The 15,006-nt window shown below is 37.3% G+C and overlaps 1 protein-coding gene across 39 annotated transcripts in view; it reads left to right on the top strand.

Moving 5' to 3' along the window:
- The window catches only part of DLG1 (discs large MAGUK scaffold protein 1), a 249,880-nt gene that overhangs the window by 84,951 nt on the left and 149,923 nt on the right, over positions 1 to 15,006 (top strand). For all 39 annotated transcript variants that reach the window (XR_016233174.1, XR_016233173.1, XR_016233172.1 and 36 more), the window contains one exon: positions 7,862 to 8,026. Coding sequence is in view for 33 of the 39 variants with exons in the window: in XM_070072340.2 (XP_069928441.1) it covers positions 7,862 to 8,026 (165 nt within the window). In the remaining 6 variants the exon portion in view is untranslated. The remainder of the gene's footprint in view (positions 1 to 7,861; positions 8,027 to 15,006) is intronic.

Here is a 15,006-nt window from a genome sequence, read left to right as displayed (position 1 = left end):
TACTTCCTTCTTAATTATAGTTGGATAAATATTCCAGTGAATGGGAATACATAGTTATTCTAAAACTGGTAGGTATTTGGATTATGTCCACTTTGAGGGTATTATGAATAGTGCTGCCATGAATATTTTATAGGAGTTTTTATGTGGATGTGTGTTTTCAGTTCTCATGTGTTTAAACTTAGGAGAATTGCTAGGTCATATAGTAATGCCATATAACCTTTTGAGGAGTTTTCCCACTTTTCTAGAATAGATGTACCATTTTATATTCTTGTCAGTAATGTCTGAGGGCTCCTAGTTTCCCATGTCCTTGCCAATACATATTATTGTTAGTCTTTTTTATTATAGCCATCATATTGGTGGGAAAGTAGTATCTCATTGTAGTTTTGATTTGCGTTTTTGTAATGACTAATGATGTCAAACATCTTTTCATGTGCTTATTGACCATTTCTTTATCTTCTTTGGATAAATGTCTATTTTAAAGTTGGGTTATCTTTTTATAATTGTTCTTCATTCTGACCATTAGACCCTTATCAAGTATTTTATTTGTCAGAATTTTATACCATCCTGTTTTTTTTTTTTTTTCCTATATAGTGCCTTTGATGAACAAAAGTTCTTCATTTTTTTATGAAGTTCAGTTTGCCTGTTTTTTTCCTTTGGTTTCTGATGCTTTAGATTCCATATCTGAAAAACCATTGCTTAGGGGCAGGTATTGTAGCATACTGTGACGTCAGCATCCCTTATGGGCGCCAGTGAGTCGTACTTGTTCTACTTCTGATCCAGCTCCCTGCTAATGTGCCTGAGAAAGCCAAAGAGGATGGCCCAAGAGTCCCCTGCACTCACATGGGAAACCCAGAAGAAGCTCCTGACTCCTGAGTTCAGATCAGCCCATGTCCAGCTGTAGTGGCCATTTGGGAAATAAACCAGCGGATGGCAGCTTGCCCTCTCTCCTTCTCTCTCCTCCTCTCTCCCCCTGTAACTCTGCCTTTCAAATAAATAAATGAATATATGTGTGTGTGTAGATATATATATATATATATATATATATATATATAAAAACTATTGCTTAATCCAAGGTCAAAAATATCTACTTATATTTTCTTCTAAGACTTAATAGATTTAGCATTATAGTTAGGTCTTGATCCATTTTTAGCTATACATTGTGAATTTTTAGCTAAATATTGTACATATATTATGTGTAAGGATTTAATTTCATTTTTTGAATAAAATTGTCCCAGCATCATTTTAGAAGTGATATTTTTTCCTTGTTTAATCACATATATTGAAGATCATTTGACTATAAATGTAATATCCTATATCTGGTGTCTTAATTCTGTTCCCCTCTTCTATATATCTTTTTTTTTTTTTTTAAGTTCTATTTCACTTATTTGAAAGGCAGAGTCACAGAGAGAGCTTCCATCCACTGATTCTTGCCTCAAATGTTGACAACAGCTAGGTCGGGGCTAGGCCAAAGCCAGGAATGCTGGCCTTATCTCCCAGATGGATGGCAGGGGCCCAGGTACATGGGCCATCAAATGCTGCTTCCCAGGCACATTAGTAGAAAACTGGATTAGAAACAGAACAGGTAATATTTAAACCAGAACTCTCAGGTGGATGTTGGTGGCTTAACCTGTTATTCCCTGCCGGCCCCTATATATCTGTTCTTGTACTGGTACCACAGTCTTGATAAATGTAACTTTGTAGTAAGTGTGTGAGTCATCTACTTTGTTCTCCTTTTGAAAGATTATTTTGGCTATTCTGGGTGCCTTGGAATTGCATATGACTATTTGAATCAGTTTGTCAATTTCTGGGAAAAAACACCAGATGGGATTTTGGTAGGAATTACGTATCAGTGATAAGGAGCCAGTTTTTAAATCTGTCTAGAAAACTAGTAAATAAAGGGACGAATATGAGTATTTTTCCTATGTGAACCATACCAACAGGTAACCGAACAGTAGATGAAAAAATGATATCTTCTTACATGTATTAAATCAGATTAATGAAGAAGAAAAATAAAATTAGATTGTCACCATTTTGTTATCCTCAATAATCAAATTGATTTAGGTATTATATATCAAAAGCTGCTAATACTACAGAAAAAGACATAACTAGACATTATATAATTCTTGGTAAATGAACATACCAGTGATGGATTTGCCAAAAGGATTGAAAATGAACCTAATTAAGCTGTTTCATCCAGCTGCCAATTTGGAGGAAATGCAAAAGACCACATTAAATGATCTCATGAGTATGCAGTGATTTTACTGGGAACCCCTGCAAATCAACCTTGGGTGTTTCAGTAATTATAGAGTAAAAATGAATCAAAGGGAAATTTATACATTAAAAATACTTAAAGGATATAAGTTTTTTTGTGTTTTGTTTTGACAGGCAGAGTGGATAGTGAGAGAGACAGAGAGAAAAGTCTTCCTTTGCCGTTAGTTCACCCTCCAATGGCCGCCACGGCAGGCACGCTGCGGCCAGCGCACTGCGCTGATCCGAAGGCAGGAGCCAGGTGCTTATCCTGGTCTCCCATGGGGTGCAGAGCGCAAGCACTTGGGCCATCCTCCACTGCACTCCCGGGCCACAGCAGAGAGCTGGCCTGGAAGAGGGGCAACCGGGACAGAATCCGGCGCCCCGACCGGGACTAGAACCCGGTGTGCTGGCGCTGCTAGGTGGAGGATTAGCCTAGTGAGCCGCAGCGCCAGCCAGGATATAAGCTTTTAGTAATTTCTTTCTTTGTAGAATCAGCTATTTTTTAAAAAAGAATTATTTATTTGAAAGTCAGAGTTACACACAGAGAGGAGGAGAGGTGGGGGCGGGGGGGGGGGTGCCTGTCTTCCATTCTGCTAGTTCACTCCCCAATTGACTGCAATGGCCAGAGCTGAGCTGATCCAAAGCCAGGAGCATCTCCCAGGTCTCCCATGTGGTTGCAGGGGCCTAAGGATTTGGGCCATCTTCTGCTTTCCCAGGCAATAGCAGAGAGCTGGCTCGAAAAAGGCGTCCATATGGGATGCTGGCACCGCAAGCTGGGGCTTTAACCCATTGCACCACAGCGCCGGCCCCAGAATCAGCTATTTTTGTATTAATTCCTTCAGATCCCCCCAAATTGTATATATGCATTCATGGATATGGATATCATCGTGTACACAAACACACAGGTTCTTCAAAAAATTAATGGGAAGCATGTGTTATTTAAAAACGGCATGAATTTCAAGGTTTTTGTACCAAAATAAACTTGTGTTTTAATTCCATTTTCAATGAACTTAAAAAGAACACTTAACATTTTTAATTAATTTTAAAAAATTTATTTGACTTTTATTTATTTGAAAGGCAGAGAGACACTCAGAAACAGAGAGAGACAGAGAGATCTTTCATTGGCTGGTTCACTTCCCAAACGCCTGCAATAGCCATTACTAGGCCATTCTGAAGCCAGATAGACTGGAACTCAATCATAGTCTCCATTTGGGAGGCAGGAATCCCAACTATTTTAAGCCATCATCACTGCTTCCCAGTGTATGCATTAACAAGAAGCTAAAATTGGAAGCACAGCTGGGACTCAAACCCAGGCACTCCAATTAGAGATGCAGACATCCCAAGCGATGTCTTAACTCCTGTGCCAAACTCATGCCCTCCATGAACTCTTTGAAGTACCTTTGTATACACAGAGATGTATATGTGTCTATAATATTTATATATACATCCACTATTACTTTAAAAATGTTCAAACTGTATATAAACATAAGCATGTTACATATATATGTGTGTATATATGGTTTTGAAAAACGGTTTTCTCATTCAATAATGTATCATCAGCTTTTTCTATGTAAATTTTTTACCAATTTAACTTCACATAGTATTTCCTAGGATGAGCATTCCATAACTTAGCTATTTTTTTGGTCTGTGGATAAGTACTTTGTTTAGAATTTTTCTTTATTTTATAATACATTGCTGTGAATGTAGAATATACCTTGTGGGTATATCCTTCCCCAAGGTAATACTAAGATCTTGCTTCCATTTAACTGCCTATATAAATTGTGTTAGATTTTTGTAATTCTGATTATACTAACTTCAGCCTTATAAAGTTAGAGAATGTCTTTTCATTTGTTTTGAAAATAACTAGGGTTAACCTGTAAAAATACCTCTCTCTTTCTCTATTTATTTAAGAGGCAGAGTGACAGAGAAATAGGGAGAGACATAGAGATTGAGATCTTCCATCTTTTGGTTCACTCCCCAAATGGCCACAACAGCCAGGTCTGGGCCTGAAGCCAGGAACCCATCCTGGTCTCACCTCGTGGGTGGCAGGAGCCCAAGTACTTGGGCCAACTTCCACTGTCTTCCCAGACACATTAACAGGAAGCTGGATTGGAAATGAAGTAACTGGGACTTCAACCAGCACCCTATGGAATGCCAGCATCTCAAGCAGCTTAACCCACTGCTTAATGACAGGGACCCACAACATTTCTTATTATGTTAAATAACCTTGCTAATGTTGATGTAAACCAAATTGTTTCCCATGTAATTATACCATTTCACAGAAAGGTATTGTTTAAAATGTGTTGGACAAAATCTACAAAGAAGCCAAGAAACTCCACAACAGCAAAACAAACAACCCACCTAAGAGATGGACCAAGGACTTAAGCAGACATTTTTCAAAAGAGGAAATCCAAATGGCCAACAGACACATGAAAAATGTCCAGGATCACTAGCCGTCAGGGAAATGCAAATCAAAACCACAATGAGGTTTCACCTGACCCAAGTTAAAATGGCTTTCATACAGAAATCAACAAACAGCAAATGCTGGCGGGGATGTGGGGAAAAGGTACCCTAATCCACTGTTGGTGGGAATGCAAACTGGTGCAGCCACTGTGGAAGACAGTCTGGAGATACTTCAGAAATCTGAATATAGCCCTAACATACAACCCAGCCATCCCACTCCCCAGAATTTAAGGGAAATTAAATCGGCAAATAAAGAGCTATCTGCACCTCCATGTTTATTGCAGCTCAGTTCACAATAGCTAAGACATGAAATCAACCTAAATACTTGGCAGTGGAAGACTGGATAAAGAAAATATGGGATATGCACTTTTTGGAATACTACACAGCGGTAAAAAAAAAATGAAATCTGGTCATTTGCAACAAAATGGAGTCTGGGAAACATGCTGAGTGAAATAAGCCAGTCCCAAAGGGACAAATACCAAATTTTCTCCCTGATCTGTGACAATTAACTGAACACCTAAAAGGAAACCTGTAGAAGCAGAACTGACATTATGAGAAGCAATGACTTGATCAGCCCTTGTCCTGACTGTCAAGGAATAGCTTACTATTTTATTCTTTTTAGTACTTTCTTTTTCTACGTAATACTGTTGGTTGGACTTTTAACATAGAATTATTCTTAGGTGTTTAAATCCATTTGAAAATTGAGCCCTGTAAAAAAAAGAGTGGGAATAATAGAGAGAGGAGATGTACAGTTCGGCACACATTCCCACAGACTTACACCTAAGGGTAAAGCTAAAAATTTGCCATGAGACTCCAAATCCCATTAAGTTGACAAGTACTAATGCCATCGTACTAGTTAAAGTGATCATTTTAAGTGCATAACTGATCATAAAGAAATGGATAAGTGTCAGAAGGATCACATAAATAAGACCAAATGTCTGCTAATAATTGATAGAATTAAAAATGAGAGAATGATCCAACATGGGAAGTAGGCCACACAGCAGACTCATAGATTGACAAATGCACTAAACCACACTCTGACCTCAGAATCAACCCTTAAAGCATTCGGTACTGGCTAAAAAGCCCATGAGAGCATTTCAGGTGTGGAAAGCCAAGATATTGTGGCAAAAAATGTTCTACATGAAGGATCTCTGAGGGAGATCCCAGTGGAAAGAAGTGGCCATTAAAGAAGGCTGTACTTTTCTCTGAGAGGAGGAGAGAACTTCCACTTTGCTTATGGCCCTGTCCAAATACTGAGTGAGTTTGTGCACTCAAGGACCTTCCATAGTCTTGGCATCTCCTGACAAGTGCCTCAGGTGATCACTGACGTCACAAATAAGAGTGTCAATTGTTAAATCAACAACAGGAGTCACTGTGCACTTGCTTCCCATGTAGGATCTCTTGTCCTTAATGAGTTGTACTATGAAAATTAACGGCAAAACTTGTCTTCAGACAGTACTTTATACTTTGTGTGTTGAAATCTTTACTTAGTGTAGCGTTGATCTTCTGTATATAAAGATAAATTAAAACAAATTTTAATGAAGAGATGGGAGACGGAGTAGGAGGTAGGACGGGAGTGGGGGATGGGGGAAAGAACCACTATATTCTAAAAGCTGTACCTATGAAATTTGTATTTATCAAATAAAAGCTTTCAAAAAAATGTGTTGGAGATTTTATAGTTTCAACAGTCAAGTCCATAGTTATTTTTGTACTTTGTACTTTTCAAATGTACTTTTACAAAATGTTTAACAAATATTTGTCCTCTTCACTGATGCCGTCTCCAAGATTAATTACCAGAAGTGAAATTACTGGATCAAGGGGTAGAAACATTTTCAGGACTTTTTAAACCTATTGCCAAACTGCCCTCTAGAAAAAGACCTCTACCAATGAATGTGATGATCTATACCCATTTCTCTGAATGCTGACGTCGTTTTTTTTTTTTTTTCACTTTTACTAAAGAAATGCTGAGTCTTTTTTTCCCTATAAGTTTATCCATTTGTATGACTTTTTGAAAATCCTTTTACATTTGCTGTTGTTTGTTTTAAAAAATCAGTTATAAGAGCAATTTATAGTGACTAATCTTTGTTTATTAAAAATTTTTTTCTTTTGTACCTTTGCTTTGTGGATGTATTTATTTGAGGGCAATGGGAAACAATATTTTTTTCAATTTTGACTGTTGTATATATATATATATACACACACACACACACACACACACACAGGTCTTTTCAGCCTGAGTTGAGGAGCACACACTGTGTTTTCTTTTATTTCCTATATTATAATTTATTTTTGTATACGGTATGAAGTAGTCTTGGTTTCTAAAATTATGTTAATCTTTTAAAAATAGATTGCATAGAATTTTGTGAGTATCTAGCAGATTATTTTGTAGATAAAAAATGGTATCTACTGGACTAATTTTCAGTTAGCAATTGAAATGACTGTTTTTCATTTTTGTGAAAGTTAACTGAACAAGAAAAGCAGACTAATTTAAATGAATTATTTTGGCTTTTCACCTGAACTTGATTTAAATAACTTTATCTTAGAGATATGTGATTCAACAGACATTGGGTAAGCAACAGGGAAATCCGTGTTCAACCTCTTTTTCATCTGTGAATTATTTTGATAGTCAAATAACTTTATTAACGTATTGACAGAACTTACTAATTTATTGACATAACTTTTTTTCTTTTTAAGATTTTATTTATTTGAGAGGTATAATTACAGACAGAGAAAGGTCTTCCATGTGCTGATTCACTCCATAAATGACTGCAATGGTCGGAGCTGAGCCTGTTTAAAGCCAGGAACTTCAGGTCTTTTCATATGTGTGCAGGGACCCAAGGACCTGGGTCATCTTCTACTGCTATCCCAGGCGCATTAGCAGAGAGCTGGATCCGAAGAGGAACAGCCGGGACACAAACCAGTGCCCATATGGGATGCCTGCATCGCAGGTTGAGGCTTAGCCTACTTTGCTACAGTGCCAGCTGCCTGACATAACTTCTAAAATGGTATCCTGTTTCCCTCATAGATGTTTCAAACCATAAAATATAATTTTCATATTGTGAAATATTGAGTGGTTAGTTATGAAAATCATGAGTTAAATTAAAGTGGCTTTTCAGCACTTCTTCATACAGAACATTCTTCTTTCCAGAAATACCGGTATCAGGATGAAGATGCACCTCCTCCAGAACACATTTCCCCACAAATCACTAATGAGGTGATAGGTCCGGAGCTGGTTCATGTCTCAGAGAAGAACCTCTCAGAAATTGAGAATGTACATGGATTCGTTTCTCATTCTCATATTTCACCTGTAAAGGTAGGATGACATTTTTATGTTGTTGCTGTGAATTGTGTATTATTTTTTAAGTTATAGCTCATGCTATTCCTTCATATACCTCCATTAATTTTAGTTTCATAGTTATAGATAATTTCAAGGTGTACTTATCAATATATTGAGAACATTTTTAAAGATATATTTTATAAATGAATATATTCAGTGATACTGTTTTTAAATCTGAAATCTCATGAAGGAAAGAAGTAGTATTTCAAATAAGACACACTGAGCTATTTTATTTTTTTAAATATTTATTTATTTATTTATTTGAAATTCAGAGTTAGAGAAAGAGAGGGAGGGAGGGAGGGGAGAGGTCTTCCATCTGCTAGTTCATTCCCCAGTTGACCGCAACAGCTGGAGCTGCGCCAGTCTGAAGCCTGGAGCCAGGAACTTCCTCCGGGTCTCCCACGTGGGTGCAGGGGCTCAAGGACTTGGACCATCTTCTGCTTTCTCAGGCCATAGCAGAGAGCTGGATCAGAAGTGGCGCAACCGGGACTTGAACCAGCACCCATGTAGAATGCTGACGCTGCAGGTGGCAGCTTTACTGGCTATGCCACAGCACCGGCCGCACACTGAGCTATTTTAAAACACTTATTTAAAAGAACACTTAACTATCTTTGAGGTCAAATATGTGACCTCAAAGTTACCTCTCCCCACAGAAGTACTCAAAATTCAGAGTTTGGTATTTTCCCTAATAAAGCTCTACTATGATATATCTAGATCTCTGATCAAGATATTGTTTATTTTGCACATTTTGTACTTTATATACATGGAATGATACCTTATATAATCTTAAGTTTTCATTTTTTGCTCAGCATTATATTCCTGAGATTCATTATTTAATTTCCTTGCTCTAGAGCTTTCTATCTTGTGAATATACTACAATTTATCTTACTTTTAATGAATGTTAAATTATTTTCAGGTTATTACTAATATAGAAGGTATGTTAAAAACCAGGTCCTATATATACAGTTTCATGGGAAATGCTAAATTATTTAAATCAGTTGCACAGTTTCCATTTTCCATAGCAGTAATTGGTCCGTATGCTCTTCAGTACTTGATAGTCTTAGTTTCATCATTGTTTTGATTTAGTATGGTATCACGATTTTAATGTAAATTTCTCTGTTTACTAATGAAGTAGACAGGTAAGTCATTTAGTATTCAGTGATATGCCCATTTAGAATATTAGCTTATTTGTATATTAGATCATCCTTTTTACCAATTTGTGAATTTTTTATTCTGAATATCAATCCTTTGTTGATTATATGTATTGCAAATGAGGATCATTTCTTATTAGTAAAATTTACCTGGGCAGGTGCCGTGGCACAGTAGGTTAATCCTCTGCCTGCTGTGCCAACATCCCATGTGGGCGCCGGTTCTAGTCCCAGCTGCTCCTCTTCCAATCCAGCTCTCTACTATGGCCTGGGAAAGCAGTGGAAGATGGCCCAAGTCTTTGGGCCTCTACACCTGCATGGGAGACCAGAAAAGGCACCTGGCTTCTGGCTTCAGATCGGCACAGTTCTGGCCATTGCAAACACTGGGAAGTGAACTAGCAGACGGAAGATGTTTCTCTTTGTCTCTCCCTCTCACTGTCTGTAACTCTACCTCTCAAATAAATAAATAAATAAAATCTTAAAAAAATTTTTTACCTGAGTTTCATAGTTCTCTTTGAGAGATGATTTTATACTACTGACTAAAATTTTGAATATTTTATACTACTGACTAAAATTTCAGATGTTGTATTAACAATTGATTTTGCTATGTTATTTTTCTAGGAATATTTCCTTGTCATGTATATTTTGAAATTATTTTTCATAATATGCTGTTTATATATTTTAATGTCTATATAATTTGTAGGCATAGCCCCTTTTTCATTCCTAAAACTGTTTTTTGCATCATCATGGTTTTTTGGGGGGGAGGGTTGTAAATCATTCTTACCAAAGGATCGTCATTTTCAATAATGGTACTTTTAAGGAACCATCTCTTTAAAAAAAAAAAAAAAAAACAAAACTTAATTGTGTTCCTATCGCTTTTGCTACCACCTCTACCCACACTCACACCTCCCTTTTCTCCTTATATATATATATATACATATATATGTGTGTGTATATATGTATATATATATACATATATACATGTGCATATATACATACATCTCCTACATGTATATACATGTATACATTTGTATATACATGTATATACAAATATATCTCCTACATGTCAGTTAAAGATTGTGTTTGGTAGGCGCAATCTGATCCTTTTTGGGAAACTAAATAGAGATAGAAAAGTCAAAAATCAGTTGAGATAGATTTTTTTGTCTTTTCCTTTCCCCATTACCATTATTTTTGTTCCTTCTGCTTTATTTGAGTTTATTCTATTTGTATGTGTCTTTTTCTGACTTCCAAGTCAGTTGCTTTTTGCATTCATTATCAGCTGCCTTTTCTTTTCTTTTTTTTTTTTAAGATTTATTTATTTATTTGAAAGTCAGAGTTACTTATTTATTTGAAAGTCAGAGAAGGAGAGAGAGAGGTCTTCCATCCACTGGTTCACTCCCTAGTTGGCCACAACAGCTGGAGCTGTGCCGATCAGAAGCCGGGAGCCAGGAGCTTCTTCCAGGCCTCCCATGTGGGTACAGGGGCCCAAGGACTTGGCCCATCTTCTACTGCTTTCCCAGGCCATAGCAGAGAGCTGGATCAGAAGAGGAGCAGCCAGGACTAGAACCAGTGCCCATATGGGATGCAGGCACTACAGGCGGAGGATTAACCTATTGCGTCACAGTGCCATCCCCAACATCAATATTTAAAAAGATTTATTTATTTTGAAAGAGTCGGGGGGGTGGGGAGGGAGAGCATTCTTCCACTCACTGGTTCAGTATCCAGATGGCCACAATGGCTAGTGCTGGGCCAGGCCAAAGTCAGGAGCTTCATCTGGGTGGGTCTGCAACATGGGTAGTACCTGCCAAGCCACGCTGCTGGTCCCAGGCATCAACAACTTTAAAGCTCCCTAGGTGATTCCCATATTCAACCATGGTTGAGATCCATTACTCTACAAGCAGTCTATTATGCTAATTAGGAATTTACATGTTAAAAACTTATCAGCTAGCATTTAATTAGGGTAATACGTGGGAGATAGTTCACTTAGGTTTTCTCAATTTTCATAACGAATGAAGTAGGTATTCTTTGATGAAATTAGTGGCCTATTAAATAGCAAGATGAGATTTAATTAGTGAAATTCACAGTTTTCTAGCTGCATAAACTGAATAAATTAATTCAGAGTCACATTACATCCTTACATATGGATAAGGAAGTCTGTGAAGAGGGTGCCTTTAGGAAGGTACTTTAGATTTAATCTCCAAGACTGGGGGATTATTCTGAAGATTCTGGATAAACAAAATTTTGTCAATGAAATATTTTTTATCTGCCTTAGCATGAGCATTTTATATAACAGAGAGCTGAGGCTCCATCAGTCTTAAAGGCTACACAAAATATTTTATTCATGATTACTGTCAATGTTGTTATATCTCCATACATACCTAATAACTACCAAAATACCCACCAACAGACCAAGAGTTAGCTGTGAACAAACTGACTTTAGTTAATAAACAATCAGAAATGAACAGAAATCCAAAACATCAGAAGTAAAAGAATTGTGCTTACTCTGGGAGAGTTTAGAACTAAATAAAGACAAAAATTAATTCAATTGAGAAAACAGGCAAGGGCTGACAAGAACAGCATACAGAGCAAGAGGGAGTGCTTTGACTTCTATTGTTTTAGGGTTGTTACGCTGCTCAGAATGACTGCATCAGAGCAGGCTTTTGTCCTAGTGGTTAGGATACGTGCATCCCACAGTACAGTGCTGGGATTGGATCCCTGACTCCAGCTCCTGATTCCAGTTCCCTGCTAATGTGAACCACAAGATGGTACAGGTAACTGAATCCCTTACACCCACACAGGAGACTTGGACTGAGTTTATGCCTCTTTGCTATAGTCCCACCAAATCCCAGATGTTGTATGCCTATACAGAGTGAACCAGTGAATGGATTTATATGTCTGTCTCTCAAAAAAAGGAAAAAAAAAAGATATCTACTGACTTCACACTTTTTAAAGTTACATATGTACATTAAAATTTCTAAAATAACCACTAAAGGAAGCGAAAACAAATTAGTAACTTCCAAGCTAAAAAGAGGAGGAAGGAGATTGGAAAATATAATCCAGAAGAAAACAGAATAAAAAAGTCTTTTGTGTTTACAAATTAATAAACTTCTAAACAACTTGTAGGTAAAAGAAGAAAGTCACAGCAGAAATAAAAGAAATGTAAAAACATTACATATTAAAACTTCTGAGATATTACAGCTAAAGTGCTTTCAAAGGAAAATTTATAAACTCAAATACTATTAGAAAAGGCAGCTGAGGGATTGGAGCTGTGGCGTAGAGGGTAACTGCCGCCTGCAGTGCCGGCATTTCATTATCTGTGCCAGTTAGAGGCCTGGCTGCTCCACTTCCAATCCAGAGACCCAGGAGAAGCTCCTGGCTTTGGATCAGCACAGCTCCGGCCGTTGAGGCCAACTGGGGAGTGAACTATCAGATTGAAGATCGATTGATCTCTCTCTCTCTCTCTCTTTCTCTCTCTCTCTCTTTATAACTCTTTCAAATTAAAAAAAAAGGAAAAAGTATTGATGTCAGAGATTCTGACTTGATTTGTCTTGTTTACCAAATTTTTGGGAGTTCTGCACACCCTCCAGATAGGTCTGCTGTACAGACACAGTTGAAAAAGCACACCAGCACTACTCTGTAGATATTTTAAAGTAAATTTCTGATGTCATTGCTCTATTTAATCCTCAGCTGGAATGAGACATATTTTCAGTATTTAGAGCAGAAGCATTATTTTTTTTTTTTTTTTTTGACAGGCATAGTGGACAGTGAGAGAGAGACAGAGAGAGAAAGGTCTTCCTTTGCCGTTGGTTCACCCTCCAATGGCTGCCGCTGCCGGCGCACCGCGCTGATCCGATGGCAGGAGCCAGGATCCAGGTGCTTTTCCTGGTCTCCCATGGGGTGCAGGGCCCAAGCACCTGGGCCATCCTCCACTGCACTCCCTGCCCATAGCAGAGAGCTGGCCTGGAAGAGGGGCAACCGGGACAGAATCCGGCGCCCCGACCGGGACTAGAACCCGGTGTGCCGGCGCCGCAAGGTGGAGGATTAGCCTATTGAGCCACGGTGCCGGCCTAGAAGCATTATTATTTTAACATACTTACTTGTACTTAAATCCCACTTATTCCCTAATTTCCTCATGATAAAAGAGTGAAAAATTTTACCTGATCCTTTTGGTATCTGCTTTGAAATACTCTTTTCCTCTGCATCAGGAAAGATATTTTTAGTTAATTATTATGTTTAGAATAAAAGATTAGGAAAAGAAATATACACTTTTATGGCCCTCACAGCTTTTTTAAAGATAAATTTGACAAAGGCTTATCTAAGGAAACATGTTATTAAAGTTAAAATATCCTTTTTCAGTTATAAGACATACCTGTTCCATATATTACCTTTTCTGAAATTGGTATACATTTTACAATTGCTGACATCATTTTCTTAATTGAGTGATAGTATTGTGTAGTTTTATGTAATGCTTTGCTGACACATTTTGGCAAAATTAACCCAAGTACCAATATGAAAGCATTTTAGTATACTCTGATAATGAATCAGTGACCTCACTGAGAAGTGGCTGGAAATCTGGCAATCTCTGTAAGCCATTCCATCTTTTTTAGTTTATTTTAAGCATTAACAAATATGAGCCTTTGAAATGGTTATTAATAAACCTCTGGTGCTAGTAGAGCATATGTTCCTCCCCACCTTTTTCTTGCTGGCTAGCTGATTATATCTGGGAACTGAATGGATTTTTATTCTCAGCAGAAAAAATTATCCAAGTTCTTTTTCATCTGTTTATATGAATTTTTTTCCTGTTATAAACTTACTGTACATATTGTCTCGTGTCTGTTTCCCATGTAATACTATATGTCAACTTTTTAGTTTTTAAAAACTTCAACTTAATTTTCAAAAGTTTAAAATGATATATAATATTACATAGTTTATTTATAACATAATTTAATGAATGTGTCCCATGTTCAGTATTTGTTATTTACATTGTATTGGGTTTTGTAAAGCTACAATGAATAATCTTTGTACATACAAAGTATTTGAGTTATTTTCTTAGAATGAGTTTCTGGGAGTCAAATTACTGGGTCAAAAGAATATGAATTTTTTTGAATGAATTTTTTTGAATGAATTTTTCCACATTCTGGATACCTTTCTTTTTTTAAAGATTTATTTTATTTATTTGAAAGAGTTACATAGAGAGGTAAAGAGGGAGAGAGGTAGGTCTTCCATCTGCTGGTTCACTCCTCAAATGGCTGCAACAGCCAGCGCTGAGCCAATCAGGAGTCAGGAGCTGCTTTCTGGGCCTCCCTCATGTATGCAGGATCCCAAGGACTTGGGCCATCCTCTACTGCTTTCCAAGGAATATTAGCAGGGAGCTGGATGGAAGTGGAGCAGCCAGGACTCGAACTGGTTCCCCTATGGGTTGCCAGCACTGCAGGCTGGGCTTTGACCTGCTGCACCACAGCACTGTCCTTGACATTCTAGATACTTTTTAACAGAATGCTGATGTAATCATATTTTAAGATTTATCAAGGCTGTCCTGGTTGGGGAATTTCTTCCTGCTTCTCCTACCTCTCCTTACTATGGCAAGCACTTAATAAAATAATTATTATAGTATTGTGGTTTGGAATTATGCAAACAACCAATATGTTACACATAGAGCTGAGCATATGGATTATTGCTTTTTTTAATTTGAGAAAGTATCTGAATAGTAGTGGTTTGCAGAATAGAATGTAAATTAGGTACTGCTTCACTCTTTATAATTGTAAGAAAAGCTAATGGTAAAAAGTAAATTTTTCATTTAATGGATGC

The sequence above is a fragment of the Oryctolagus cuniculus genome, chromosome 4, assembly GCF_051225735.1.
Source record: "Oryctolagus cuniculus isolate XC-2025 breed Fujian yellow rabbit chromosome 4, ASM5122573v1, whole genome shotgun sequence".
NCBI classification, from domain to species: Eukaryota; Metazoa; Chordata; class Mammalia; order Lagomorpha; family Leporidae; genus Oryctolagus; species Oryctolagus cuniculus.
Note: the sequence above shows the minus strand (reverse complement) of the source record. Positions and strands in the feature narration are given on the sequence as shown.